This window comes from Westerdykella ornata, assembly GCF_010094085.1.
Source record: "Westerdykella ornata strain CBS 379.55 unplaced genomic scaffold EI97scaffold_19, whole genome shotgun sequence".
Lineage (NCBI taxonomy): Eukaryota > Fungi > Ascomycota > Dothideomycetes > Pleosporales > Sporormiaceae > Westerdykella > Westerdykella ornata.
Window position 1 is genome coordinate 153,216 of NW_022986869.1, and position 27,216 is coordinate 180,431.

Here is a 27,216-nt window from a genome sequence, read left to right on the forward strand (position 1 = left end):
CGCTCATAATGAGAGACTTCTACAAAGCTCTGCTGGTTAGGTGAAGAGAAGTGGAAGTTGCCTACTTACTTTAGGCAAAGGTGAGGACGTTTATGGGCCACTTCGGAGCAATATTTCTTTCAGAAGCCAGGCAATGACATGGCTGTAAGCAGCATAGGTCAGTATTTTCTAAAAATGAATGATTTGAGAAAGATAATGAAAGTCTTATCAGGTCTTCCAGGTGTCATTATACCACAGTGTCTATCTGCGTGGTAGCCGCAATATCCTCGTGAATGTGGAGAAATCAGCTTCGTGGCTCGAATAAATCATCCATCTTCCTTGTCTCCAGGATAGTCAATGAGAAATCAATACGCAACCAATCATATAAACGTTGGGCAAATGAATCCCTCCTTCCACTCCTGAGGTCCTGCTAATCTTCGATGTCGATATCCTTCAGTCCGCCTTGTCGCAACCAATAGGCTTCCCAGGCCTTAGGCCATCTTTCTTCTTTCAAAGATCTTAACCAATCTTTAACAGCTATTTCTTCCTCACCAATCCGGATTATTCCATCCTTGACGCCTCGCCATCCTTTCATCGGCCCTTTGATGTAGTGATGATTCTTTCCACAATATGCCCTCCATGCGTCGTCGGCAGTTTCACCACGATTCCACGCTTGGCGCTTAGCATGGCACTCTTCGCACAGGTCGGTATTTGGGCAGATAATGCACAGATAGAAGGGCGACGTCCACGAATTGATGTACCTGTTGCAACCACCGTCACAGGTCACGCTGAAATCGGAGAGGTTCTCGTCCCTCTCATTCTCCTGAGGCGTATCTGACGTCTCTGAAGTCGCGTCGCCATTATTGCCGACGTCGCCATGTCCAGAGTTTTTTTCGGTGGAGCCCTTCTGTAGATCGGGAGTTTCCACACTGTCTGTCTTTGAAATGTCCTGCCCCGTTACCTCAGGATTTATCGATGAAGAGGGCGAAAGTTGCGGCTCATCTCCGCTATCATGCTCGTTTTCTGAAGTGCCGTTCCGCTCGGGACTATGTGCACTCTCATGAATGCTGCGATCTAGGAGTGAGAACTGGGCAGATATCGTAATCCTTGCATCGCGTTCCAGGCCGTCCAACGATGACAGGACTTTCGCAAGCAACCGTAAGGAGTCGCCATCGTTCCATGAGACGTTGTCTTCCAAGCCGTTAATACAAGTCTGGAATATTCGCTCCATTGTATTTTGGTATTCGCGGGCTGGCCCCATGATCCGTAGCATGTTTGCAACAAGCATTCCTATATGGGACTCTTGGAATCCCACCTCATCATCGGTGCGTATCCCTGAGAGCGATTTCATCTCCTCTAAGAGCGCGTCTTTTCGCTTAGGGTCAGAAGACTCTCTGAATTGGGAGAATATGATGCTGGCAAGCTCCAAACGCACTTCAGTAATTCTTTCATTCAAGACATCCTCCTCGGTGCCTCCAACCTTCGGATGAACCGCGAGGGTTGCGCGCATGATTTCTTTTGCTTTATCATCGTTCCCCAGCACGTTGGATTGATAATCAGCGAGCGCGGATTGTGCATTGAAGCGCAGCAATGACCGCGGATCCCGTGTCTTTCCGTAGGCGTCGAGCCACTCTAGGACTAGGTGTGTTTCCCCTGTGCCTTTGGCTGCGCGATACATTCTTCCTAGCGCACGGGTGTTGACCCAGTACGCAAGATTAACATAAAACCATGCGAATCGCTCTTTGTCACTCCACGATTTCAAAGTGTCCATAAGTAGATGTCCGTTGGGATCCAACTCTGGGTCGTCCAAGAGGTTAGTGATGTCGTCCAACGTGTAACCGGATATAGTTATCTCGCCCATGGCCTTTCTTGCCGCGTTGAACGCACTCAACGCAGCCTCCTTCTTACCCAAGTCCCAAAGATGGTTTGCCTTCTCACGGTGTAAGTGCTGGCTCTCAATGGCCAACTCGCTTTGCGCATCATTGTCAATGCCAGGCATCAGGGACTCCAAACAGTCCAGAGCTTGATCGATGGTTTCTACCGCTTCTTGCAGCCCTTGGTTCCGTTGGTGCAGGACGGCTAACGTGGAAAGTGTATATACTTTAGCCACGCCGTCGTCCTCCATATTTTCGAGGCTTTGCTTCACATATCTTCTACCCTCCTCATAGAGTGTCTTCGCAAGATCAGGGTTCTGTGCGGTTGTTCCTTCTCCAGCGTAGAAGAGACATGAGCCCAGAGCCCTGAAGGTCTTACCATCTCTTTTAGGTTCCCCAAACGCGTCTGCGACTGATAATATACTCTTCAAAGGATCTTCCTCGAACCATGTGAATTTTCCAGACTAGCCCTCATCAGTATTCAAAGGGTGGAGGGGGAAGACATTCACTTACAATCTTCAATGCAGCTTCGGCAAATCTGTATGCCTCACGGATGTACCACCGCCTGGGCTCCTCAATCCAGTTTCTTATATGGGCTTTCGCCAATGGAAGGAGGACCCGTTCAGGCGCTGCTGTAAGCTCCACTGACCAAGCTCTTACCTCGTCTTCCATTACTGTTACTGGAAGAGATGAACCTCGCACTGCCCATGCGTGTAGCCTGTCGTACCAAGGCACTGTCGTCTCATTGTTTCTTTCCGGGTACAAATCCGGTGCCGAAAGGTATCTTTCCAACAACTTTGCAACGTTGTTTTTATTGCTCACGATCTTGTGTACAGCCAAGAGCACCTCGGATACCTCTTCATCTGAAGCCGTTTCAACGTCCAGTTCGTTGAAATGTTCGTACCAGTAGATCATAGCGTAGGTTCGCAACACCGGCATGTCGGATTCTTTGGGCACTTTGGCAGATTCCACTAGAATCTCGCAACACATCTTAAGAATGGTCAAGTGTGCTGCTGATGCGGGAGTACGAAGTTCCTCATCGCCGCTATTATCGACGCTGACGGCTCTGAAATATTGGCGAAGAGACCGCTCTTGGAAAGTAAGAGACGCATAACGATACATTTCGTCAATTTCGGGAGGGAATTCGTCAGATTGAGCTTGATCATCATCCTCGTCGTCATCAAGCTCGGTTTGATGGTCTTCGTTAAGGTGTCGCGTGCGAGAAAGTTCAAGGATTCTAAACTCCTTAGCTACGTTGACACGCAGCCGCAGTGGAAGCTTACCTTGCCGAGCGGCCGATGATCTCGTCTTCAATGTCGAAGTGGTCTTCAGTGACTATGAGCTTCACCAATTCGGATGCCTCGTTCAGACTGAGAGAACGCTTGGAGAATGCTAACCAAGCAAACAGGCGCTTCAGTGCTTCATATTGCTCCCTCGATCGGTTTCTGCGACACTCATCGAGCATCAGCTTGTACAAATCTTCCAAGTTGCTTGGCATTTTTGCCAAGTCCTTCAGGACAGCGCCTTCCCTGCCGATATATGATAGTCGTCGCAACATATGTTCGATGTACAACATGCCTGTGTTTGTTAGCGATCCAATACCAAGCTTCAACGTTTCTAAAGTCGAGATTCTTACCATCAGCCTGTCTTAAAACCTTTCGAGCGATAAGTCTCTTCGAAGTAGGACTGAACTTCCTTAACCGCCCCATGGTATTCAAACGATTCCATATCAAGGCTTTCATATCGCCTATCATCTTTTCCTTGGTCACTTCGAGCACAAGAGGGTTGAGCTCCTTCAAACCATCAATGCTGTCTGGTCTGCTGGTGACCAAAACGTGTACATTTGATTTCACCTCCCTGAGTTGACCCAGTATACGCAGGAACAGATCCCTCTGCATTTCTGGAGCCTCATCCAAGCCGTCAAAAACCAGGTAAAGATGATCATTGTTCTGTGCAGTGCCGTTGAAAATGCTCAAGAAGAATCGATCCAGTGTTGGTATAACGAAACCTTCCTGGGCGTCTTCCTTCATTTTGACAGCAACCTTTTCTGCATATCTGGTATCCGACTCCGCAATTTGGAGAGCGGTACAGGCAATTGCATTGTGTGCTGATTGCAGATAGGGGTAATCCTCTTTGAAGTAGAAGTAGGCTGTGGGGTGACCTGCGTCTTTCTTCGCCAACTTATGAGCAAGAAATGACTTTCCGATACCGTTGCTCCCCTGAATCCAGAGCAAGGGGTTCTTTCCTTCATACCATTGCTGGAATATAGGGTCGCCGGTAAGCCAATCAGCCGTGTGCTCAACGTACGCTTCTTTCATTTCTTCGTGTTGGGTCGCGTTCTCCTTGTAGGCATCTCTCCAATTCGGATAGATACCAGGCTCACCGTCAAGCAAAGCTTTGATGTTTCGCAGTGCCTTGAATTTCTTGTCTCCAGGGTCGCCTTTGCCACTCCCCTTTGTGGTTTGCTGTCGCTTATCTTTCTCCTGATGGTCTGGCTTGCTCTTGTCTCCTTGTAACGCTTTCAACACCGTCGATTGAACTTCCCGTAGCAATGCCTCCTGTGACCGGAAGCCTTCCGTAAGAACTTTCGTTGATGACAAATGACTTTCGTAGAGCCCACGTAGATCCTGGTCGATCTTTGAGCGAAATTGCTTGATGTTTTCGTCAATCTCGTCCGCTTTCCCGCTGACCTCGATCGTCAGCGTCTGAGTATTCTTAATTTCCGCATAGCTGGCATATCCCACTGTCTGACCAAGCTCTTCGACAGACTCTTGCATGACGGCAAATGCAGCCGCAAGATCAGGGTCTTGCATGTTCCAGAGGGCGATCAGCCACTGCTCTGAGAGATGTTACTGTGATTCTTTGCTTTTCTGAACCTGAACTCACTGAATCTTGCCGCTTTTGTCTTGATCATCACTTCCACTATGGCACATATCGAAAGCTGGGCAGAGAAAACTCGCACAATCGCTTTGCCGAGAGCTCCGCTGTCGACGCCCTTGTTTTCGATGATGGAGAGGCGCTCGAAAAAGCGACTAGATTGACTGAAGAACTCTTCCACACGGTCATAATCGGCTTTGACACCGGCAAATGCCTACATCTGCGTTAGGAAAAGTCTTCGCGCTGGCACCGATTGCATATACAACTTACTGACAACAAATGCCCACATGCGGCAAAAACAATCCCCACGGGCATGGCTGGAGGAAACGCACCAGCTGCAGCGCCTACAGCTTCAATACCCTTCATACATTTCTGCATACCATCGAGATGTCGTCCAAAAGCTGACCGGACCCTGTCAACTTTGTCGTCTTTGTGACGAAACCCCGAGAAGCTTTGCATGCTCCGCTCTGTGAACTTCATGGCATCGCCAATGCTGCGCGCAGACAGATCGCGCGACAAATCTTTGCCTGTTTTCTTGAGGTAGTCGTGAACCGCCTTGGACCATAGCTGGCCGAGATCTGTACTTTCATTTTTTGCGGCCATTGTAGCTTTCGAGGCCGTTTTGTTTGGTCCGATACGTGTGGCACAATGCCGTGCCCTTCATGTACAGTTGCTCCGTCTGGAGAGATAATGCGAAGACGGATGGCAACAGCGAGAGGAAATGGGTTTTTGGAGGCTGAGCTGTTTATGTTGGGACGCCAGCACGAAAACCGATAATGATAAGTACGCCAGGTATTTCCACAAGGTTGACGAAGCTCTTCAGCCCTACGTGTCGTATTTGTGTAATAAGCTAATGCAGTGTGTGTGGGGTCGACGTGCTTGTCATCAGCCCCTTGAGTGGTGTTGCTGTTGTTGAGAGACCAATTCAGGTTAGCAGTTGGGGGCCAAATAGGGTCGGCTGACTCTCAGCAGCCCATTGTCCAGGAAAAGGTCGTGATGCGCGAGGATAATTGAGAATCTCAAAGTGTTCTCGCTGGCTCTCAGAATTCATCTGCAAAGATTTGAGAGAATGACTCCAAAGCCACCGCGCAAGGAGTCTCTGCCACGCCGACGAGGGCACGGAAGGCTCTTTCCATCGTCCATTGGGAGCTCTTCGGATTCTTTTTCTGGCGCGCAGCCGCCTCAGCAACCTCTATCTGGTATTGTATTGCTATTAATGTTTCCCATGATTTGCGAGCAAAGCTGGTGTCGGCTTTTTCATATCCTTCTGGACTGGCCCAGCTTCCCGGTACGTAAATCTTAGGTCGGTGCTTGCGTCCTGAACGTCTGAAAGCATTGGAGTTTCGAGAGGGCTTATCATTCAGCCAATGCGAAGTGGCATACAGCTTCAAGCGCTTGGGAGGCTGGGGAAGTGCCTCCGTTTCTTCGTCTTCCCTGGGTCGCTTTTTCGACATGCTGGAAGCTGAATCGGCTCCAAGTAGCCGGGGTGCCGAAACTCTTACTCTCTCATCAAATCTGACTTTCTTTCGTCTATGTTCCTTCTCCCCAGCCTCCTCGTTTGCGGACTCGTTATGGGCGTCCTCGGGCCTCTGGAGAGCAAGCGGAGAGGCATTGGGGTTTTGCTCATTGTGAGAAGTGCCCTCAGCAGTCTCTTTGGCGGAGCTCGCGTTCGGAGAGGGGAAGATGGTAGAACTCTCCATAGCTAGGTTCTACAGAGAGGATCTCTAATGCTTTTGTAGAGGGTGCGTGTAATGCGAGGCAGTAGTAAGGAGGTATCGAAAAGGAAAGTTTAAGTACGAACGCAGTGGGACAGCGGACGGAGGAAGAAGGTTGGCAGTATAAGCAGCAGTGGACAACAATACCAAGGCGCGCCTATTATTCTGTGCTATTGTAGTTATATCAATATGCGAAGAGTGTGTATAGACGAGTTGAAAAGGCGATCCTCTAAGAGGGGTTGTGAAAGACTGCGAATCGCGGCTTTCACTAATTTGACTCCGCGAAGATTCATCTTCACCGCTTCCGATGACGTCGCATCGGATCATCAATAAGACGCTCCTGACTGTAACACTGTTATATTCGAAAGTAGACTCCGTCTCGCAGTTGAGACTTATACCTGGTTATCTGCCGGAGAACAACGGATTCGAGCTCTGATAATACAAGTTAGTTCAAACACAAAAGGATTGGGACCGCCAGTGTGATCGGAGGAACAAGCAGAACCATTCAATTGAACATGGAAGTGCACCTCCACTTCTTTCAACAATTTAACACTGTTGTACACAATCAGCATCCTCAGTCCGCTTAATCTCTAGCTTCCAAAGCCCTCTCAACTCGCCAGATAATGTACTTCCTAGCCGAGACAGCAAAGGAGCAGATTATCCAAACGAATGAGAAGGCAACATATCCAGTCACCAGCCAATACCTTCTAGCATTGGTGTATGCTTGTTCAGTGTTCCGATTGAACTCGAGTAATGTGTCTTCTTTGGCGAACAATCGTGAACACCAACAGCTTCGATAGACACCCGAGAGATGAAATATGGTGCCGACGACAAGGACCAGTGCGTTGAACACGACCACGACCCAGTACGACCACGTAAGGAAAACCAAAGGAGAAGTCCTTGCTTTGCCGGAGTGATTCCGCCCTGCCCATTGGCGGCACAACTGAATGATTGCAGCAACCGTTGTCCCTACTCCGTATAATACGAAGTTGAATGAACGACATCCAATACCAACAGTAGGTGTAGTCCACGAGATAACTGCTGCCGAGCCGGATGCGAAACAGACGCATACGCAGCCGATAAGCTGTCCGAGCAGGAACTTGAACCAAAAGGCCGTATTCTGCTGGAATGGGCCCGTAACTGTCTGTTCGGCATCAGGATTCTCGATTTCCCATAGCCAATTCTCCCAGGCAAGACGATTGACGTATCGCTCCGACAGAGATACTCTCCTCTGCGACAACTCGATTGACTTGCCGAAAGCTTTCCTAGCGACTCCGACGTTTGTACTTGTGGCAAAGCAATTCGCCGCAACTCCGAGGGTGACGAGCCACGAGTACCAAACCCCATAAGCCAGAGCGTGTGCAGTGTCTTTGTCCCCGAGCTTTTGATACGCGTCGAAGAAGACTGAGGCAGCGACGGCTAACATTAGGATGGTGGGCATGAAGATACCCTTCGTGAAGTTGATGCGGCCTTGGACCAACAGTTGAACTCCACGCATCAATTCTTCCTCCATAGAGGACTGGAGAGAGGCTCCAGTGAGGGTTGAAGCATGGACAGCTGTGCTTTGTTTGATAATCTCATCCTGGCCCGTTGAATCCGGAGACCCATTCCGTTCTATCGATGGCGTGTGTGCGGAAACTCTCTTGGCCAGCATTCGCCATGATGTGGTCTTAGCCATCGCTGGGTTGTCTATATCTGCGGCCTCATCTGATGTGCGTTCATCCTTGGGCAAGGATTTTGCGAACCCTCGCCAAAGAAGATCAGGTTTGAACTTTGTATCGCCGGCCAACATAACAATCCATACTGCTTTATCCGCCAGCCAGGAGGATTTCTTATTTCCAAGACGTTTTGCCAATCGCAAGTCTGACAGAATCTCCGAGAAGGCACCCCAAAGTGCGCTGGCAGGATCCCCAAGCAGGAGCACGTATTCGCCGATCACATTCGTGACGAAGCTCCAAAGGGAATGGACATGCTTGTTGTTGAGGAATCTCGCCAACACTGTGAATCGGAATTCTGTTTTTCGAGTGTTCTCGTCAATGTCATCTTCTCCCTCGGCGACAGGACACAGCAGTAGAAATGCGATATAAGGCGCGATCCACGTTGCGAGGGGCTGAAGCCATTGTGCAGTTTCACTTCGCTGATATCCGTCACATTCGGCCTTACACCAGGCCCGCGTTTGTGTAACAGACGGCCAGCGAGTTTCGGAAGGATATTCGACAGATTTGCCAAATTTGCATATAGCCCAGGGTTCTTGTTTCTCTTCGAGAGCCTCTTCTACCCGTTTCATGATGCCTCGATCTCTTGCGGCTTTGACACAGCATCGAGCAAGGTCAAAGCTAGCCCGTACCGGTCGGAGAAATGATACGATGAGAAATATGAGAGCTTGATGCGCCATAAGTGCCAAGGGGCTTCCTAAAGTGAAGTGTGCTGGAATCATTTGGAAGGCGGCAACGGCCAAAGATCCGAGGGTGGAGAAATGGTATGTTTTTGCGACCCCGGATCTGCTAAGAGTATGTAGGTACTAGCAGCAAGAATGATGAGAATACAGTGATGTTGCGGCTGTCAGGCTGAGAATGGTAGAAGGCACAGTGGATATAAAAGCGATTCGCAGGACGAGCCTTGGCTGGACAGCTACTCAAGCCCTACAGAGCGATTTAAAAAACATCTTGCCTAACTCGGCAGGCTGGCAGAGACCCTCGCTTACCATCTCCATATCCGCTCAACGAGCAGTAGGGCTCGTTCAACAGCTCAACCTACCAGCTCGCCAAGGATCATTGATATGGCAGTCGGCGAGCTGATACCTTGTTGAGCAAATTATGTAGCGAGGATAAGATTGAATACCAAAGCAGCGGATCTGCAAAGAGGGGTGTATCCTTCTGGCCGGGGACTCATGTAAGTCCTGTAACAACACGAGCGCCACACAGTCACTCACTCCAGCTGAAGTCGACCAGGGAGCATTTAACTACCCTGCCATGCCCAGTAATCTGTATCCGCTGCATTGTAGCTGCTGCATGGCTGTCCCGATACGGAAATGTGCATCGGGTGTATTTGCAGATGGCCTGGGCCTGCCTCTACCGCGGAAGGCTGAGAAGGCGTAGAAGGCTGAAAAATAAGGTAGTAATGGCGCCCGCACAATCCCCGAGCTCATCAACTCTTCCTTCTAATGTCTTGGAGGTGATCAAATCCATCTTCCTCCAGCACTCACTTCTTTATTTCTCCGCGAACCGTCAGTCAAGAAAATGGCTACATTTTGTTTGCTTGTCCAGCTTTTTATCCTTTTAAGGGCCAGATTTACACTAGCAGAGTTAATTAACCCAATGGACATTCCTCTCGGACCATGCGAACCGTACAGCGGTTGTTGGCACTATTCCAGCCGACCAGATCAAATAGGGCCTTGCGGCATTGACACCTCAACCTGCCCGCCCGACTCGAAAAACTGCGGCATGTACGAAAGCAGTTGCTACTGCCAACAGAAAACGCAGTTACAGTGCGCATGGGTTTGCCAATGGTGGGATTGGATGATCATCGAGGACTGGCTATTCAACAAGTGCCCCGACGCTCCTACTATTGACTTCAACAAAGCACCTGCATGTGCGCGACGATGTCTTGAGGAGAAGTCGTTTGACTACGGGTGTTTGACACGGAACACGAACTGCTTTTGCATCCATGGTAGCCTCTTCGACTGCCAAAACCAGTGCGCAGATAAAGACAAACAGGCGTTGAAAAGCTGGCTGGTGGATACGTGTGGCATTTCAGAGGCTCGAGCGGATGCTGGTGTGATGACGGGCGATTTTACAGAGGAGATGCCTCAGCCAAGCGGTACACCGGTTCCAGGAAGGGGGCCAGTCTTCGTTGCAAAGAAGAGAAGGAAGCCCAGATGGTACGAGATTATGGCCTTCACACTGCTCGGGTTGACATTCCTGGGGGCCATTGGCTTTATGATTTGGATGAGATGGACAGAGTGGAAGCGAGCGTCGTATTCGAGTCTCCCCTCGACGAGAGATATTGCCGAGATACCAGAGCACATGAAGGGCTGAAGGCGCACCCTGGTTGCTATCCATCTATCCAAAGCAACAGAGATCAGTCAAGTTTGCACTCAGCATTTCGTGGATCAATATCCAGAGCTGTGTTGAACTGTGTAGTTTGCCAATTTCCCCTAGGTTCCTCTTTGACAATCCTATGGATAATTGTGTTTTCACCTGCCCTCCAAAGTTTGATGCGGAGCTGCTTTGCCTTGGAGAGTTGGTGACAGGTTACTCCGCCGTTTGGAGGTGGCAATCGCATTCATTATCTCCGCGTACTCTGGTCATCCACTCGGCGTAACCGCATGCTCATGCATGAGACGGGAGGTGCCGTACTTGTAGGGACACGTCAAAGCTAAGCGACTGCATGCGTACCGTACTATCGGAGGTCCTCTATGTAGACTAAACCTGGACCCTGCATGAATAAGTTCAGCTGAGTGGCTTGCATGCATACTCATAAAGTCCGGGCTGTCGGAAACCTATAGAAGCTTACCTTTACTCGTGCTGTAATGTTCAGCTAAGGTTGATGCCCTTGTCTTCTCCGAGCAATACGAGGATCGCCGACTGACTCACGGACGAAAATCAGCACTGAAGGCACTGATACTCTGATGTGGTGTCAACAGGAAGAGGTACGCTTTGGAGGGCGAAGGACACCCTGGGCCATCATAACCGCGTAACGGTAGTTACACAGGAAGTAAGAAAGGTCGCTATGTCAAACGTAACACCTTGCGCGATTGAGTACTCGAATTTTTCACCTTCTCCGCTGTCACCGACCCTATAGGGCAACCCTATAGGGCATATCACAGGGAAGACAACCTTGTGCGGTGGCCTAAATGGTTCATGGAATAAGTTCAGGGACATTCATAAGGAGGGTGTACCATCGCTCGGACAAATCGCTTGAACAGACTTGAGAACTCTTTCGTACCGCCCGCACAAAGACATCTCGAGAACATGGATAGCTTTAGTGTTTTGACATTACAAGCTAATAAAAACACGATCTCCACAAGGCAGGAACACGACCGCGGATATAGAAATATACTCGCAAACGAAATTATCAGGTATTCTAATTGGCCACTCTACAGAAAGGGGATTGTTTGAACCAATCGACGTTCGAGGCTTCTTGCTGCCATGAGATACATGTCTTAAGACCGCTCCACCTGATTTTCAGAGGTGACTTGAGTATAATATTGCAGTGGAAACCCTTTTGATGTAATCGTATCAGTGGATATAGATTTCACGCATTACTTACTTCATTGTATACATAGCCTAGGAGACCATGCCAATCCTAAGTACCCCAATCCTATTCGTCACAAGTCTCGCATTACCAATAACTGCCCGTCAGTTTGCTCTCCGCCAATCCAATCCTTGAGCTCACTTCTGCTCTTCAAGACAGCCTTCTCTCAACGAGTAGCACAGCACTCTCATTTACTCTGACCATCACCGTCCCAGTTCCTCCAATGCGGCCTTCTACATTGCCAGGAGGCAGTCTCTCCTTCCCAACCCCTGCGACTACGTTTACATATTTCTCCACCAGTCAGCACGATGTTACCGACGGTTTTGCCGACGATGCCCACTGCAAGGTTCTCGACGAAGAGCGCTGCGGTGTGGGGGCCGTGTTTGCCTATTCCTGGGACGATGATTTGTGCGGAGACGACGCTGGACACCACGGTTAGGCGAAGCGGTTGTGGTGAGGGGAAGGTGGACGACAATAAATAACTGTATTACTGTTGGCAAAATGGCAAACAAGCCAGACTTCCGAGAAGCATAGAGGAAATCATCGATGTATCAAGGTATATCCTACTCTCTCTCAAACCGAACGTACGGTATGCACTGTAAATAATCCATCGCCTGTGAAAGGCGTATCTCAACTCGTATCCTTGCAGTGGCTGCTAAACAACTCAAACAGCTTCAACTTCAACAAGGTAACCTTCTTCCAACGGTCAACTTGCGCCTTGACGGTAAATCCAGTGTAGATTAGATCTGGATGGTTCATCGCGAACGGCCACATATGCTCAAGGTCTTGCATCTGCGCAAACAATAATGCAAATAATTCCGGATAGACAAGGTTGCCCAAAATGCGAAGGCGTCCGGCCCAAAGCGGAGACTCCTCTGCACGGTCGCGTTGCTCGTTCGGGTTGAAGTCGCACTCTACAGCGGTCACAAAACCGCCTGTATCGCCAGGTAACAGCATCTGCGAGAAAGGTGAACCGTACATGTACGAGTCGTAGGATGCTGCGTCAACGACTAGAAAGACGTGTTTATCCCAAGTTCCCTTGCCGAACGGAGGCACTGTGCGGAAGTGTCTACGATTGTGAGCTGCATTGACGACTCCGGGGAAGAGAGGAGAGAATTTACCTCATTGCATCTTCGATGTTATCTTCTCGAAGGCCGAGCTTCTGCCCATCATACCATGTTAACTTGGCCATAGCTTTGACGTCACTGGCGCCCTTCAGGCCTCTTCCCCAATCCTGGAGATCCGCATTCAATTTTTGCTGAAATCTGGCCCAGTCTCCGTCGCTCGCTTGATACGTGAGTTTATAGATTGAAAACCCCCACGACTTTTCCTTCTCATCTGCCGCGTCCAGTTGCTCCTTCAATTTTCTAATCCACGGTTGAGGTGGTAAGTCTAGCGGCTCCCCGCGCCATTGCAGTCGTACTTCCTGTTGCGCTTCACGCTGGACTTGAGACGTTTCGGCTAGACCCGGTTGTTGCATCGATCCAGCTTCCCTGCCTACATGAAAATGGTGAACCGTCTCTTGCATCATAATCTCTCGTGTCCTCAGTCGAAGTGCTCTGGACATTTGCTCACGGCGTTGAGATAGCCCTGGAAGGACTCTCCCAACGGGACAAGTCATCCGGGGCATGGTTATGAAAATTCGTGAATCGGCGCAGAAAGCTAACTCGGCCAAATCGTGAATCATGTTTGCGATAGCAAGCGACTCTCTCGTGATGGTGGGCTCCGTGAGTAGATTCTCATCTCGTTCCCTCAGCGCTATCGTTTTGGAGATGACCCATGAATGGGCTCTGGCAGCCATGGCGGTATAATGCGAAGTCATATATTCATTCCAGAGGGCAGACAGTCCAATTTTGGGTTGGTGCAGCCGTTCAGGTAGGTTATTGACGACTTTGTCGAAATCATAGAAATGCTGGTAGATCAACATATAGGTGGATCCACGCAAGGGCAGAATCCGCGGATGTTCGAGATAGTCGAAAACCTCGATCACCTGCCCAAGATAACGGCAGGCCAAATGATGGTTCTCCGGCCTATCTAATTGTTTCTGCTCCCAGCGTTCTTCAGAAACGGGTAGTACGCCTTCCCAGAGTCGGCCTTTCATGGCGTGCACGCCTTTCTCGACAGGAACTAAGCGGCTTGGGTCTTTGTCCGACCCAATCCTGACTAAGATTTGATGGAAAGGACTGCCGCCGAATACGTCGTGTGGCCCTGGTGCCCAAGTTTCATATGGTGCCATCAAATGACTCTCAATTAGTTCCCCAGGGAGGAGGGGTAAGCTTGTCGTCCCACCGGAGGGTAATTTTCCATCAAGTGCAAATTCTAAGAACCGAAACATCGTTGATGGCTCCAGAATGCGGTCCACTGCCATCTATGTGAGAGCAGCTCATGTGACTATGATCATTCATAGACTGGAATGATTGTAAAGATATTTTCAACTAACCAATCGTAAGGCTCTCATCGAAACTCTCGTTATTTTTGAAGACGAAGTCCTGTACATTGCGAGGGAGATTCTCGCTCCAATTGGGATCAATGATTTCGCGGAAGCTAGAAGCCATGACGGAAGTAATGCTGTCAATGCAGACACAAAACCATACGAGTCTATATTCTTCAAAAGATGGAAGAGTTATTGCCTGTGCGGTCAAAGGCGTGACTGACAGGAGAGGAGAGTCGTGGATAATTGAAGGAATCGCTCCTGCCAAGCCGCTACTACCTAACCCGAGACGTGATACCCATGGATCCTTTTAGGCATCAACGCGGCTCTAACGCGCGTTCTCGTGACATGGCATTCACAGATATTGTCATCTAGTCTAGGAGTCGCATTAAATTTAGGGAGTATGGCAGGTGAGATACCGCAGTCAGTACCTGGATCGTGCTGTTAACAGTCTTAGCAAAGGTTATTAATCTAATTTATACGCACGATGCGATCAGGCGGTAGAAATCCAACGCAACAGGCTGACGACACAGTAGACCTAGCACACTATCGATCCGAGAGGTCCCTCGTGAAGCTGACAAGCGGGCTAACCAAAGACAAGTATGCTGTGTGTACCACCGTTCAATGTTGCGCAACGGGTGCGCGCATCCATGAGCTCAGTGAGTATGGACAATAGAGTTTCAGTGACTGCAACGATCACGTCTTTCGGTTAAGGAGGGATTGAGTCTCTCCCATATATCCACAACGGTACATCAAGCGCCATTCGTTGCTGACTTTTCTTGATTCTTTCCTGCTGCCAAATCAAGAATGAACTTCCACTCATCCTTCGTGACTCGGCTCACGCTCAGTCGTGAATTCGTCACCAGCTGCATCCCCTCTAACGGCTGCCCCTTTCCGGCATAACTCTTGATGGTGTGCAAGTCGACCACCTCATCAAACTTCTGTACGAACTCAACACTGACACAATACCATTTGGGCTTTTCCTTATCGCTCTTTGGATCGTAATATGGGTCCTTCGGATCAAAGGCGGTCTCATCCACCTCAGCTTCTTTGACCACACGCAAGATACCCGCCACCCCAGAAGGCTTTGCGTTACTGTGATAGAAGAACCCCAAGTCCCCTTTCCGCATAGCTTGCATATTGTTTCTGGCTTGGGGGTTGCGCACACCTGTCCAAGGCTCCGGGTCTTTGCAGGCTTGTAGGTCGTCGATTGAAAATGCCACATTCACCCCGTTTTCGTATCTTGGCAGTGGTTCCGCTTTCAGTAGCCAATAGATCTCTTGGTTACCCTCTGCGTCTCTGTTTGTCCCCGACACTGGTGTGGGAATCGTAGCAGTCTTGCGCGGCTTTGGTGAAGCGGGACGGGCGGATGTTATTTGAGCAGCTTTCTTCCGCGGCGGTTTCCTGAAATACATTAGCAGGTTGATATGGAAAATAAGTTCTAGGGACAAGCACACTCTACTTCGATCCCACCTTGCTCATCTCTTGCGCGTTTTGAACGCGTCCCTTGTCGGCCTAGGGGTTTCCTTCCATCAGTTTCTGAACTCAACTCCGCATAATTTGCCGCCTGAGCAGTCGAAGTACGCGTAGATCTTCGTGTTACAGCCATTGCATTGTTATCATATGTGGATCATAGGTGGTGTCTCTTGCGTGGTCGTAAGTAATGCCGTCTCGAATAGAATCGTATGTTGCCGATGCCAAGACCTGGGGTGCATTAGCGCGGATTGAAGCCCATCCGATCAACAAAGGTGAACGTATTTATTGATTGGGTATGTACGGTCAGACGAAGAAGACGGCAGAGTGCAGGAGTGTAAGCGATCAAGCTTTTGATTACCTCCCTTGGGACGAGCGTGCTTTATGTTATCCTTATGCCCAATATACCATTCACCACCATTCACTACTACAACGCGACTGCTTGATTCTCTTTGGAGGCATCGGTAAGCAATGCGCCTATGTAGTCAATCCGAAAAGAAACAACCGAAGGGGATGCTCAATAATAGTTTGGACGCTAAAGAAATGTTTGCTTAGTCACCCCTTCCATAACGCCGCCTTTGGGGGGGCCGAGCTGCCCCGTAGCCGAATGCAATCGCGTCAGGACCCAGATCGTTTTTGAGAGATTGCCTCGACGAGCTTGTTGTTTATGACTTCGCAATTCTGCGCCGTTTCTTCCCCTTTTTGTGGGTGTAGTACTCGCCATAAGCCGCGCTGAGCCGATCTTATCTTTTGGGTTTCGTCTCATCTTCGCTGACGACACCACACTCTACCAACACATACTCAGAATCGTTCCTGGATACCATGAAGCTCTCCCCGTTCGCGTCCTCATGCCTCCTCGCGCTCCTGATCGACTGCTGTTCCAATATAATCGCCCAGCGGCTCAAAGCGTATAAGCTCGACGTCCCCTTCGTTTTCGATCGTGTTCTCTTCTTCCAATTCCTCGTCATGGGTGCCATTGGGGGTCCGGTCAACTTTCATTGGCAAAGTTGGTTGGAGAGGACATTTCCCGGCTGGAAGACCGTGGGCAGGAAACGAGAGTTTACAACATTGGATACCGAAGAGAAAGGAGTCTCGTTGGCAATTCAATATGAAGGATCACCGGGCCCAGGGCTGCACACCTACAAGGAGGAAGTGAGGGTTAGGAACTGGTGGAACATTTTTTGCAAATGGTTCACGGACTGCATAACGATGGGCGCGCTGTTGAATACGACACTATTTCTCGTGGTCATGGGAGTCTTAAAAGGAAAACCTTGGCCGCAGATTGGCTTTGATCTCAGAACTGTGCGTGCACGGCGTTCATTGGGAGGCACTTCTCTAACATGGCTGAGTAGGAAATGTGGCCAATAATATGGGATTCCTATAAAGTCTGGCCAGTTGCCAACTTCTTCAGCACGACATACTGTCCGGTTGAGCGCCGCATCGTGTTCCTTAGTTGCTGCGGATTACTGTGGAACATCTATCTAAGCCTCGTTGCTGCGCGATTATGATTAATTTGGCCTCTTTGTCACGCCTTGGTTCCAGGCGTCCATGATGGCCGACCAATATTTCCCCGAATCCTCTCTGATGTGGCCCGCATGGGCACTCTTTTCGAACAAGACCTTGACAACATGCCAACCAAGATTTGCAGCTTGTTCGGCATGGCCATCTACCTCCTCATGGCCCACCATCTCATCGGCCTTACTGTACAGATATACCCGTGGTGGCTTTACATCGAACAACTCCGGATCGTTGAGCTCCCGGCACATCGTCACGATACCATTCTCTTTGAACGTGATTGTCTTCCAGACGAAGTAGGAGAGGAGAAAGAAGTGAACCAGCAGTGGCCCAAACAGCTTAGTAAGGGTGTTACGAGGAAGCGACACGTAGATCGCTTTGTAACTTCGCGACCAGCTTCCTTTTCCAGGCGCTGAATCGATAATCTGTGCCCGCATGGGCAACGGTGTGCCAACAGTTGCCCGCCAAAGTTTGGCGAACTCGACGAGTTGAATACCGCCGCCGTTACTGAAGTTCTGGACTAGCATGTCCCCGCCAGTGTCGACATGTTCGCGCACCACCTTGAGTGCCGGTCTTAGCAGCTTCTGTGACGCTAGGGAACCTCGGAAGACGTCCAACAACTCGCAGCGTATCAGGAGTATACGAGCAGTAGGGAAAAGACGCCGGTAGGCAACGGCGTATTTGGCGATATGTTTTGGAGCGGCGCCCATCCATGTGAACATAACGATTAGAGGAGATTGATAGGTATATGTCGAGGGGGTGTGAAGGAAGGTATGATAACCGATTTTCTCAAAGTCCGAGAGCGGATTGGGCACATCGGCCGGTGTTATGTCGATTGCAGCCATAGTACGGACGAAGCGATGTCGAGCCAGAGAGGATTCGAACTGAGGTTTGCTCGAGAGGGTGGATGGGGTGTAGTTTATCATATCTTGTCAGCATGACAAGTCGCTCGGCTGCTCTGCAGCCTCGGCTCTCGCTTGTGAATCATCAGATGGTTCCCTACTGATGTTGATTGGTGAACTCACTCATCATTGATGCGAAGAGTTTCGGGCTTCAAAACTTGCCACTTGTATCTTGGAGGAGCTCACCTTCCGCACTTCTTTCTATGTACTCCCTCATAAGAGTGGTCACATCTACGCACAATGAATCCTTGGGCTACCGCGAAACACACGCCATAACCCGATATCGCACGTTTACCTGTCGCGGAAGAAAGAATGTTTTACTTCAATGTTGAAATCTGTAGAAGGCTTGAGATAATAGCCTTATAACGTAAACGGTAAAGCCTATCAAGTCGCGTTTGCCATGACTGTCGACCCTCTGTGCAATACATCCACCCCGTTTGCGGATTGTACCATTCCACTCGGTAAACTCAAGATACGCATTCTGCTCGAGGCTTCAAATGATCCATGACATCAACGAGATCATCTGCTTGCTATGGTTGATTCCCGGCTCCATCTACCATTCCTCGGCACCACGCGAGGATCAATATCCATGCCACGTTGCTTTTCATATATTTCCTATAGAGCTACCTCAGGTCATGTCTTGATTCATATTCATATAGTTCTCACAGAAGCAACCCGGGTTGAGAGGAGGATAAAGGCTTCGCATTCATCTACCTCAGATGAACTGCACCAATCGCAGATTACCCGAGCCTAATCTATCCTGACATCGGACAATGTTGTTAGCATCCACTCTACATTTGTTTTGATAACACGGACGTGGTGAAAAATGGGTGAAGGCCCATTGGTAGCTCCTTCCTTGGATAGAGAGCATTCAAAAGCACTTCCTCCCATTGCTTGCAACCAAATCTCCATCCATCACCATTCTCCACGCAGACCGTCAGTATTTCGCTTTTCGCTGCCGATTACCTAGGTATCCTTCTCATAATGAAATTGCTCACTCTCGGTTGGACCGCCGCACTTCTCGGCTTAGGTATGGGACCCTTACTCTCTATTGCCTTATCAATCTGGAGGTCCTGCCGACAGGCTGACCGGGTGAGCAGCATCCGCACAGTATGAGGCGATCAAATACTACGATTCAGACACCGGTATCACTTATTCCTCGATCACCCACTCAATCGGCGTGACCTACCGTGTCGCCATGCCAGCGAATTCGTCCACTTCGGACGCCATCGTTCAAATCGTATCACGAAAAGAATTCGCCTGGTGTGGTCTCGCGTGGGGAGGACACATGACCCAAAATCCGCTTTCCGTCGCATGGGCGACCGGTGCGCAGATCGGACAGAAGGCCATCGTGAGCAGCAGGATGGCATAGTAAGCATTCTGAGCCCGCCTTTCTCCAGAACGGCCCATTGATGATAACAACAGTGGCTACTACGCTGTTCCGCAACCATACGAAGGCGCGAAGTATACCTACCTCAAAGGCACAACGGCGAATGCCACGCATTGGCAAGTCACTGCTCGCTGCCAAGGCTGTACGCGCTGGAGCAGCGCCGATGGAGACTTCAACCTGCACAATGAGAACGAGGCGGTTCTGGCGTATGCATGCTCGAGTGTCGCACCAGATGAGCCCTCAAGCAACACCAGCACATTCAATATGCACGAGCAGTTTGGCATCTGGAGTCATAATCTGAGCTTTGCGAAGAACGCGAGCTTTGCGGACTGGATCAGGAAGAATCCGTACAACGGGACGGAGAAGAGGGAAGTTGTCGAAAAGAGGTTCTATGCTTGAGTGTCGACCACTGAATTGTAGACATTAGTACGACCAACCTAATTCATCCTCCAACCTTAACCACTTCCGAACAGCAATTATAACGGTGCTGCTTTCACTAATTCTACCCTTCCCGGTGCTCTTCCCATTCTTACTTCCATTCCCTTCCACTCTTTCCCCGTCACAGGCCTCAGCCCACTTACCCATCGCACCTTTCCCTCCCCTTCCTTCTCTCCCTCAGTGTTTACAGGAAACTTCGCGTTTGCTGCATAATATCAGTCTTCTCGTCTCTACTACAATCTTACTGCAAGTTTACTCACCTAGTCCAAACGGCCTGAAATTGTGATATATATTCTCCCAATGGCCCGCCGGAGCCTCATAAACCTCATGCCCAATCCCGATATGTTTATACTTTGCTCCCGCACCGCGATCCCACCACAGCCAGCCCTTCATGTGCGCTTCTGAGTGCGCGAATGAGTGCAGTCCGTCGAGCGTCTTCCAGTAACTGATAAACACCATTGTTTTGCCCTGGTCGTCGCCGTTTCGAGGTCCGTACGTTTCTGATTTGTCTTTCTCGACCACGAGCGGAGGCATGTTGCCTTTGAATGGAGTCAGGACTCTGAGACATGGAGTGAGTGATCCGAAAATCAATACCTACCTAGATAACCGTATTTTTCTCTCTGTGCATTTGCATCACGCCACATCTGCCTGAAATACTTTCCTATTATCGGTGAACCATGCGAGAACGCCCCGTTCGGATGCGAAAACGATACACAGAGCAAGAGGATAACGATCGTGTCCTGGGAAGGCTTGACTGCATCCGTACCGTCGGCAGACGGATACTGTGAAGTTGAACGCCCGTAATTCACGCCATCTGTTAGCGGGTTATGAAGGTATCCTGTCGCCTGGAGATAGCCGCGCAGGGCTCTGAATGCAAGAAGAAGAATCGGAGGGAGGAAAGCGATGTTTCTGGGGAGCGCTGCTAGAAGAAGGCACTGAAGAGTACCGCCTAGCAGTAACCAGGTCGATATTCTATAGTCACTCGGTTTGAACAACCTTATAATCAGTGGGAACCGGTGACGTGCGGGTTTTGAAGCTGGAGATTTCGGCGTCGACATGGTGGGGCTTTGTTTGAGAGAAGAGGGAGGTGAGGCTGAAGAGTAGGTGGAGTAAATGAAACCCCGCGGGATGTAGCGTACAGCTTCAATATGAATTCAAGGTGGAAAAATACTTAATAATGGGTTACGATGCTGGATCGTGCTTATCTAGTACCTTAGCTCCCAGCTCTCGTACGGGAAGTCGTACGTGGCGCTGTGGCTGCGAAATTAGGACTAAGAACCCAAGACCGGGCGTACGCATGGATGATGCTTTGATGTATTGCATATTACAAGCTTGAAAATGGTTGTATGTGTTTGGCGTTTAAAGTCTGCTAAGAAGTGCTCTGATTGTACAATATCAGTGTATCTTGGCGTGCAAGGGATATCGCTGATGAAGTGCCCACCTGCCACCAGTGGACGAAACCTGGAATTTGCATCACACCCGCCCGTATCTGCGAATTCGTGAGCGCATAAAACACTCGTTGGTATAAACATGTTGTTCACAATGTTGTTCTGCTTTTACCCCTATGGTACTTACTACCTCACTCCTGCCACAATTGAAGGGAGTCCATGTCACCGCCGTCACGTGATCAGGATGTGGGAAGAGACCAGTTGACTGCTCGGTCAAAGGTCGAATCATAACTGTTCTCTTCAAATGTCCCAATCGTTCTGTCCTTATCGAATACTGTGCAAGGCAGAACTGGGTTTCCCGCCCGAAGCTTCCACATTGTGGTTGGACTGCGCCGCACGCTCCCGACATTTCATGTTTGACGGTGAAATCGATTGGCTCTCGTTGACCTATTTCCGTGAGCGTTTGCTGCCCTGCAAACAGTACCACATAGATACACAAGCGGTAGCCGCTCACTGCGCCACACACACCGCCTTGTCACGGAGCCCAGTTTATCAACTCACCTATAAATGCTGCTGGAAGTACTCCATACTCAATACGCCAGCACTTGTCTTCGAGCAACTTCTTGACAGTACTCGTTACAAACGTCCCAGTCACAATATCACAGATGTGCTTGTCCCTTCTAGCCTGCTTTGGAAAGACATCCAGCAGAAGCAAACACAACACCGATCCTGAGAAGGTCCACCTACTACGGCCTCCTACCCCGCAGATGTCTCCCCAGCATATCGCCAACCAAATCATTGATGTCCTACTTCGCGCGCGGCGTTCTGAGAAGGATAGCCTCAATTCGACCACGAGTTCGCTCGCCTCTCCCTCCCCCGCCGGGACAGTATCTGGACCGATTGGCACGAAGAACTGGTACTCTACCATCGCCGAATATGTCCTTCACGGCATGGAAATTGCCATCGAGAAGGGCTTGACGTTCGGACAAGCAATGGAGTCGGCTGTGGAGCGAGCGCGTGTAGGAGCCGAGGAGTTCGTACGCGAGCATCCGATCTGGGCGGGTGTCATTCTCACCGTGATTGCACTCGGCGCGTTGTACTTGCTCGCTCCTTGGATCATTGAGGCTCTTGGGTTTACTGAGTTGGGTCCTCTGGCTGGTACGTTGATCGAGAGATATACGGTAAATTAGCTCAGTGTCCTGACAGTTGGCAGGGACTTGGGCGGCAAGCTGGCAAAGCTCTATTGGCAATGTCGAGGCGGGCAGTTTCTTTGCCTTTCTGCAGAGACTCGGAATGGTGGGCTTGCATGGAGGGTCGAAGTTGTGAGGTCGTGTCGGTCTCTCACTGCGCTCGTATCTGCCTTGGCTGCGTCTGAGAAAGCAGGTCGGAAGACTAATCCCAGGGGGCGATCAATCTACAGTGAAGTTTCCAACACTTATGGTTGGCCATGTGGGACAAGGTTGTAGTCGTCACAGGAGGATTGAGAAGCACCTCAAAGGACTATCAGCTTTCAAACCGGCTCAATCAAAGGAGAACGTCATGGGTTTTAGGAAAGGTTTCCTAGTATATTTCTTGCACTCCAACCACATCAATATATACAGCTCTCTCTATCCAGCCTAAGGAATGTTCTCTCCCTGCAGCCTGCAAAGTGGTCTTCCCCTCTCCAACTGATTCTGATTGCAAGTCAACCTGCTATCCTCGATGCAGGTCAACTGTCCGCCACCTGAAACCGGGCATTAGCATCAAACATTCTGCATCACCAAATCATATCCAAGTCCTCTACTTACATCCTCGAGAGGCAGATGGTACACAGCGTCCGCTCTGGCCATTGACGAAGCAGACGTCCTGCTTCAGAGATGTATTTGCAACGCAGCAGTTGCCAGTTGGTACGGGGCGGTTGGCGTTTTGAGGGCTGGGGGCGGCGAGCGCCAGGGTGGCGAGGGAGAAGATGGCGAGGGCGAAACGCATGTTGATGTTATGGGTGAACGTGTGAATGGTTGTACGGTGATGGTTGAGAAAGGTTCAAGGGAGTGGAATTGCGGAAGAATGGGTATCAGAGAATCACCGGCCTGCGGTAGAACGAAGTGAAGGTTGAGCAGAGATGGGAGGAAGCGACTGATGATGAACAACAGAAGGCGGTCGACTGCACTCTCTTTATATAGAGGAGTTGCCCGAGTGCATAGGAAGAGGAGGCGTTTACTACAGATCGAGAACAATAAGCGCGTGTCATGTTCTCCCATAATACCAGGGTCACATGGAGGTGCGGGAATTCTTGCAACCAGCATATGCGCTATGGAGAAAGGCTTTCAGTCTCCGCTGGGACTGGTGCCACAGAAGAATGTTCTGAAGCTGTTCGAACTTCATGCGTAAAGGCTCACGATGCGCAGATCATACACTCCTCCAGGCGAGCGTCAGTGCAGAGCGACTCCTAAGCGGAATGCTCCCCATATTGTTTCAAGTCGGCGCGAATGTTTTGCGTAACGCGAAGAAAGGACATAGAAAAATCGGCAATACAACTCGTGAAAATCCACCACCTTACGGGTAACCGAGACAACGGAGATGTTCGCGCCCTCAGCCTCGATTTCTTCTGGCGCATTGATTTCAGCATCTCCCGAGGGTCTGTTTGCCTTCCTTTCTGTTCTGAGAGCAACTTTGGTGAGACATGGAAATGCGGCATGATGAAACTCCTGAACAAGGCGAAACAAATGGCTTGAAACGCTAGTCTACAGACTGCACGAGAGAAGCTTGAAGCGAGGCGCGTCAGCTTCCAGTGTCGAAATGGTGGTTCGAATATCACAGGCATCCCATTTGCAGGCAGGCAAAAAGATTTATTTTGGAGAGACGAGTGCATGATGGTTGACGGCACGAAAATGCCGATGTTGGCAGAGTTGAAGGTTGGGCCGATGCCGAAAGCAGATTGGAGTAGGGCCCGCAATCTCAACGTGGGTGAGGACGAGTAGTTCTAGCTTTTAACTCTGCAGTTGCTTGATCGATTACTCTACTGCCCTACCTTTATTGCGAGTCTGAAATCGTGGATACCGTAGGGTACCCAGGGTAGACTTGTTGTCCCCGTTTATCCCCACGGACCCCAGCTCCTTATTACCCTACCGTGACTAATCGCGTAATGGACGGCCTCGCGTAATGCACGGTTCTCACTGGTTTTGAGCACCTACTTTTGAGGCTATAGAGCCTAATATAGATTGTAATATCACGAGATTTTGAGTAGAGGAGGACTATTGAGTTCGGCAAATCCTATTTTGTGATCAAATCACATGCGATAGCGTTCTGGCACCTTAATTTGCCTGCCACGACGGCTTGATGGCCCCAAGACCACTACTACCTCTGGAACAGTTTCCTTTTCCTCTGTATCCTTTTGAGCTTGAACTGTTGGCTTGATAACCTTCTTCTGAGGCTTCCTGGTGGGTTTAGACTCAATTTGAAGCTATTGATTTGCCTTACGGGCTATAATATCCTCCTGCTTTTGATGCCACTTGTCCTCTATCTGCTGTAGCTGGAGCTCCTTTGCAGTAGCCCTTGTTCATCATCTCTCCTCCTGAAGCCGCTCCTTCTCAGCCTTCTTCTCTTCACGGAGGATTCTATCTTTCTCTTTTTAAAGTCTTTGAGACTCTGCTGCTGCTTCTTTTTGAGCTTGGTGATCATGAGCTTGTTGTACCTTATTAGGACTCCAAAAGATGGCTCCACCCTCACTCTGAGTAGGAGCTGCAAGTTGGAGAGGCTTGCCACGCTGCTGTCACTTCTTCTCCTTCCTAATAGCCTGCTTAAAGCCATCAACCTCTGTTGTAAGGAGCTGAGTTTGAACTGTAAGTGCCTGTATTGACCTGCCAAGCTTCCGTACCCGGCAGTCATCCATATTGTCGATGACTTCCTCAAGAAATGCTCTGACCTTCTTCCAATCGCTAGCACTGAGTACTGAGGTCGAAGATTCTGAACTAGATGGCCTATCTGGCTACTTGGTATTGAACTTATCAAGGATTACGGATGGATTAAAAGGCTCAATCCCAGTACTCTTAAAGGCCGAGGTGATGAGATTTGATGTAAACATCTTCTGCCAGGCCTTATTGAATAAGCGGAAGAAGTCACACTTAGTTATAGCCATGAGGCCTTGCGATTAATAGAGTAATCCAGCTAGTTCTTGGCTATAGGTGGCAGATAGAGGTCGGAAGCAGCAGACATCGAGAGGTTGTAAGGAATGAGTGGAATGAGGAGGATAGAGGCATAGGAGGATCTTGTTGTTATCGCAGTAGTCAATGAAGCTCATTGTAAGGTGGGATCCATGGCCGTTGAGCAGGAGCAGCCGATAAGCATTCCTGGCTTTGGATCGAGTCAACTTATTGAAGAGTTTGATCCATTGGAGGCTTATCTTGTGACGGCTCAAGGCTCTGCTCGGCTGAACCACTTGATTGTGTGGTTGCCTTGATCAGTCACATGGCTCAAGTCATATGATTGTTCCTTTCATCATCCTATCTTTTCTGCACTGGCCTTCTGCCAAGCCAACCGCTCACTTAACGAGCGCACTCAGTGTATATAGATCGTGCGGTGGAAGCAATCCTTTGCTCTCCACCTTTGGATAGCTTGAAATAGATCTCAACCTACCCAGCCATTCTCCTTTGTCTCACGCAGTTGCAGTACAGGCCTCGGAGATCCAGCCGCTCGTGGAGACCCAGGGACCATCCTCACATATCTTATCGTTCGTCCAGCCACTTGGAGATGAGGTAAAGAAGGATTGAAGGATTGAAGGATCAAAATCTTGTAACCATGTATCCTAGATATTGCCTGAGGTCACCTGATAGATGAGAGCTAGCGGTAGGAAGGTCCCATCTGCACAGATACAGACAATACTAGTTATCCACTCTCGGTTGCCATCCTGGATAAACTGACGAATCTTACCCTCCTCAAATTGGGCTTTAGAGAAGATCCTCTTCGTTTTTGATAGTATACCAATAAGGAAACCTTTCTCATCCATGTTGTAGATAAGGAACAGTTGAATCTTGTATTGTTTAATCTTGGCCTCCAAAAGCTTGAAATATAATGAGTATTTGAAGGCAGAATCAGCCCATTTTTGGGCTATATCCATGCCCTCAATGTACTTGGATACCAGGTCAAATTGATGCTGTTTAATAAAGTGATCCGCTCAGCACTTTCCAACAAGCTTTTGGGCGATTTCAGCCATGAAATTATGAACCATGGACCTAGTCGGCGGTAGGCCTTGCTCAGATAGCTGATCAATATATTGGATAAGCTCGCTTTCTTGAACAGGTATGAGAAGTTGCTGATTTTGATGTTTCTCTGCATGGGGATGGGTTATTCCTCGCCAACGCCTCGACAGTGTCGAGCATTGAACACCAAATTTTGCTGCAGTTTGAGTTAAATTGATCTTTCCTCTATCTTTTTGCACTTCTAAGTGCTGCTAGCACATCCTCGATAGCTCCCATATTAGTGGAGATAAAGGGTGTTGAAATTCGTGTGTAGAAAGGCTCGGCCATGCATTAACGTCAGCGACCGGCTCGTGCACGGGACCGGCTCGTGCACGATTTTGGCTACACCGCCAAAAATCAACCCCATTTTCAACCAGCTATATCTCAACCAATATGGGCGATATTGAGGCAGCTATTGCAGCGGCGGAATCGTAAAAAGAAGGAGAAAAAGTCAATATCACACAGATCATGAAAAAATACCGTGTTAATCAGTCAACTCTCTCGAGGTGGCTGCATGGAATTACTGGATCAAATGCGGCCGGCTATGAACAACAATAAAATCTTAGCGCTACTCAAGAACTATGGCTTGTAGAGTATATTGAAAGCCTTTCAAGGTGTGGGCTACCTCCTACGATACAAATGATTCGAAATTTTGCCCAAGAAATTGCTAGAAAGCCAGTAGGCAAGTGTCAGATTTGATGATATCTGAAGATGTCACGGTGACAGAAAGATTGAATGAAGATGGGTTGACTGATTGTATTC

At 49.4% G+C, this 27,216-nt stretch overlaps 12 protein-coding genes across 12 annotated transcripts; 5 read left to right on the forward strand and 7 right to left on the reverse strand.

Moving 5' to 3' along the window:
• Positions 1–186: 186 nt before the first annotated feature.
• EI97DRAFT_468694 (uncharacterized protein) lies at positions 187–5,589 on the reverse strand. Its single transcript, XM_033801667.1, has 6 exons — positions 5,001–5,589; positions 4,740–4,944; positions 3,490–4,692; positions 3,137–3,431; positions 2,367–3,090; positions 187–2,317 (listed from the first exon to the last, which is right to left on the reverse strand). The coding sequence occupies exons 1-6, from the start codon at positions 5,331–5,333 to the stop codon at positions 410–412; spliced, it is 4,668 nt and encodes a 1,555-aa protein (XP_033652046.1). The 5' UTR covers positions 5,334–5,589; the 3' UTR covers positions 187–409.
• Positions 5,590–6,968: 1,379 nt separating this feature from the next.
• EI97DRAFT_435050 (uncharacterized protein) lies at positions 6,969–9,082 on the reverse strand. Its single transcript, XM_033798779.1, has one exon. It carries the CDS (start codon positions 8,880–8,882, stop codon positions 7,029–7,031), a length of 1,854 nt encoding a protein of 617 aa, XP_033652047.1. The 5' UTR covers positions 8,883–9,082; the 3' UTR covers positions 6,969–7,028.
• A 502-nt stretch (positions 9,083–9,584) lies between these two features.
• On the forward strand, positions 9,585–10,681 carry EI97DRAFT_435051 (uncharacterized protein). The gene has a single exon (XM_033798780.1). The coding sequence runs from the start codon at positions 9,685–9,687 to the stop codon at positions 10,480–10,482; it is 798 nt and encodes a 265-aa protein (XP_033652048.1). The 5' UTR covers positions 9,585–9,684; the 3' UTR covers positions 10,483–10,681.
• Positions 10,682–11,418: 737 nt separating this feature from the next.
• On the forward strand, positions 11,419–12,140 carry EI97DRAFT_443987 (uncharacterized protein; the record flags this gene model as incomplete). The annotated part of the gene is made up of 3 exons (XM_033799867.1): positions 11,419–11,525; positions 11,733–11,804; positions 11,861–12,140. The coding sequence occupies 3 exons, from the start codon at positions 11,419–11,421 to the stop codon at positions 12,138–12,140; spliced, it is 459 nt and encodes a 152-aa protein (XP_033652049.1).
• On the reverse strand, positions 11,861–14,345 carry EI97DRAFT_402041 (uncharacterized protein). The gene is made up of 3 exons (XM_033796476.1): positions 14,142–14,345; positions 12,823–14,062; positions 11,861–12,770 (listed from the first exon to the last, which is right to left on the reverse strand). The coding sequence occupies exons 1-3, from the start codon at positions 14,254–14,256 to the stop codon at positions 12,332–12,334; spliced, it is 1,794 nt and encodes a 597-aa protein (XP_033652050.1). The 5' UTR covers positions 14,257–14,345; the 3' UTR covers positions 11,861–12,331.
• A 216-nt stretch (positions 14,346–14,561) lies between these two features.
• Positions 14,562–15,741, reverse strand: EI97DRAFT_495275 (DUF55-domain-containing protein; the record flags this gene model as incomplete). Its single annotated transcript, XM_033802423.1, has 2 exons — positions 14,562–15,536; positions 15,590–15,741. The coding sequence occupies 2 exons, from the start codon at positions 15,739–15,741 to the stop codon at positions 14,885–14,887; spliced, it is 804 nt and encodes a 267-aa protein (XP_033652051.1). The 3' UTR covers positions 14,562–14,884.
• A 686-nt stretch (positions 15,742–16,427) lies between these two features.
• EI97DRAFT_381233 (integral membrane protein-like protein) lies at positions 16,428–17,113 on the forward strand (the record flags this gene model as incomplete). Its single annotated transcript, XM_033795791.1, has 2 exons — positions 16,428–16,907; positions 16,958–17,113. The coding sequence occupies 2 exons, from the start codon at positions 16,428–16,430 to the stop codon at positions 17,111–17,113; spliced, it is 636 nt and encodes a 211-aa protein (XP_033652052.1).
• Positions 16,963–18,042, reverse strand: EI97DRAFT_435054 (indole-diterpene biosynthesis protein-like protein PaxU). Its single transcript, XM_033798781.1, has one exon. The coding sequence runs from the start codon at positions 17,963–17,965 to the stop codon at positions 17,114–17,116; it is 852 nt and encodes a 283-aa protein (XP_033652053.1). The 5' UTR covers positions 17,966–18,042; the 3' UTR covers positions 16,963–17,113.
• Positions 18,043–18,694: 652 nt separating this feature from the next.
• On the forward strand, positions 18,695–19,858 carry EI97DRAFT_422147 (CBD9-like protein). The gene is made up of 3 exons (XM_033797076.1): positions 18,695–19,052; positions 19,123–19,393; positions 19,448–19,858. The coding sequence occupies exons 1-3, from the start codon at positions 19,007–19,009 to the stop codon at positions 19,809–19,811; spliced, it is 681 nt and encodes a 226-aa protein (XP_033652054.1). The 5' UTR covers positions 18,695–19,006; the 3' UTR covers positions 19,812–19,858.
• On the reverse strand, positions 19,790–21,201 carry EI97DRAFT_422151 (uncharacterized protein). Its single transcript, XM_033797077.1, has 3 exons — positions 20,449–21,201; positions 20,111–20,389; positions 19,790–20,055 (listed from the first exon to the last, which is right to left on the reverse strand). The coding sequence occupies exons 1-3, from the start codon at positions 20,906–20,908 to the stop codon at positions 19,889–19,891; spliced, it is 906 nt and encodes a 301-aa protein (XP_033652055.1). The 5' UTR covers positions 20,909–21,201; the 3' UTR covers positions 19,790–19,888.
• A 540-nt stretch (positions 21,202–21,741) lies between these two features.
• Positions 21,742–22,709, forward strand: EI97DRAFT_101126 (uncharacterized protein). The gene is made up of 2 exons (XM_033792880.1): positions 21,742–22,396; positions 22,452–22,709. Exons 1-2 carry the CDS (start codon positions 21,904–21,906, stop codon positions 22,562–22,564), a joined length of 606 nt encoding a protein of 201 aa, XP_033652056.1. The 5' UTR covers positions 21,742–21,903; the 3' UTR covers positions 22,565–22,709.
• A 145-nt stretch (positions 22,710–22,854) lies between these two features.
• Positions 22,855–23,328, reverse strand: EI97DRAFT_422154 (uncharacterized protein; the record flags this gene model as incomplete). The annotated part of the gene is made up of 2 exons (XM_033797078.1): positions 23,026–23,328; positions 22,855–22,961 (listed from the first exon to the last, which is right to left on the reverse strand). Exons 1-2 carry the CDS (start codon positions 23,204–23,206, stop codon positions 22,855–22,857), a joined length of 288 nt encoding a protein of 95 aa, XP_033652057.1. The 5' UTR covers positions 23,207–23,328.
• Between the last annotated feature and the right edge of the window lie 3,888 nt (positions 23,329–27,216).

Excerpts from the sequence above, each read along its gene's own strand:
- EI97DRAFT_422151 (XM_033797077.1), bottom strand. The coding sequence starts at position 20,908 with ATGTCGACGCCGAAATCTCCAGCTTCAAAACCCGCACGTCACCGGTTC. Across the intron at positions 20,390-20,448 it reads AGAAAAATACGGTTATCTAG|GCAACATGCCTCCGCTCGTG; the intron begins GTAGGTATTGAT and ends CTCCATTCAAAG. Across the intron at positions 20,056-20,110 it reads TTTCAGGCCGTTTGGACTAG|CAAACGCGAAGTTTCCTGTA; the intron begins GTGAGTAAACTT and ends GATATTATGCAG.
- EI97DRAFT_435054 (XM_033798781.1), bottom strand. The coding sequence starts at position 17,965 with ATGGCTGCAATCGACATAACACCGGCCGATGTGCCCAATCCGCTCTCG.
- EI97DRAFT_435050 (XM_033798779.1), bottom strand. The coding sequence starts at position 8,882 with ATGATTCCAGCACACTTCACTTTAGGAAGCCCCTTGGCACTTATGGCG.
- EI97DRAFT_468694 (XM_033801667.1), bottom strand. The coding sequence starts at position 5,333 with ATGGCCGCAAAAAATGAAAGTACAGATCTCGGCCAGCTATGGTCCAAG. Across the intron at positions 4,693-4,739 it reads GACAAAAGCGGCAAGATTCA|AGCAGTGGCTGATCGCCCTC; the intron begins GTGAGTTCAGGT and ends AACATCTCTCAG. Across the intron at positions 3,091-3,136 it reads ATCATCGGCCGCTCGGCAAG|AATCCTTGAACTTTCTCGCA; the intron begins GTAAGCTTCCAC and ends TAAGGAGTTTAG.
- EI97DRAFT_435051 (XM_033798780.1), top strand. The coding sequence starts at position 9,685 with ATGGCTACATTTTGTTTGCTTGTCCAGCTTTTTATCCTTTTAAGGGCC.
- EI97DRAFT_422147 (XM_033797076.1), top strand. The coding sequence starts at position 19,007 with ATGAAATTGCTCACTCTCGGTTGGACCGCCGCACTTCTCGGCTTAG. Across the intron at positions 19,053-19,122 it reads CGCCGCACTTCTCGGCTTAG|CATCCGCACAGTATGAGGCG; the intron begins GTATGGGACCCT and ends CCGGGTGAGCAG. Across the intron at positions 19,394-19,447 it reads GTGAGCAGCAGGATGGCATA|TGGCTACTACGCTGTTCCGC; the intron begins GTAAGCATTCTG and ends TGATAACAACAG.
- EI97DRAFT_101126 (XM_033792880.1), top strand. The coding sequence starts at position 21,904 with ATGTGCTTGTCCCTTCTAGCCTGCTTTGGAAAGACATCCAGCAGAAGC. Across the intron at positions 22,397-22,451 it reads TGAGTTGGGTCCTCTGGCTG|GGACTTGGGCGGCAAGCTGG; the intron begins GTACGTTGATCG and ends GACAGTTGGCAG.
- EI97DRAFT_402041 (XM_033796476.1), bottom strand. The coding sequence starts at position 14,256 with ATGGCTTCTAGCTTCCGCGAAATCATTGATCCCAATTGGAGCGAGAAT. Across the intron at positions 14,063-14,141 it reads CGATGAGAGCCTTACGATTG|TGGACCGCATTCTGGAGCCA; the intron begins GTTAGTTGAAAA and ends CATAGATGGCAG. Across the intron at positions 12,771-12,822 it reads AACATCGAAGATGCAATGAG|ACACTTCCGCACAGTGCCTC; the intron begins GTAAATTCTCTC and ends TCACAATCGTAG.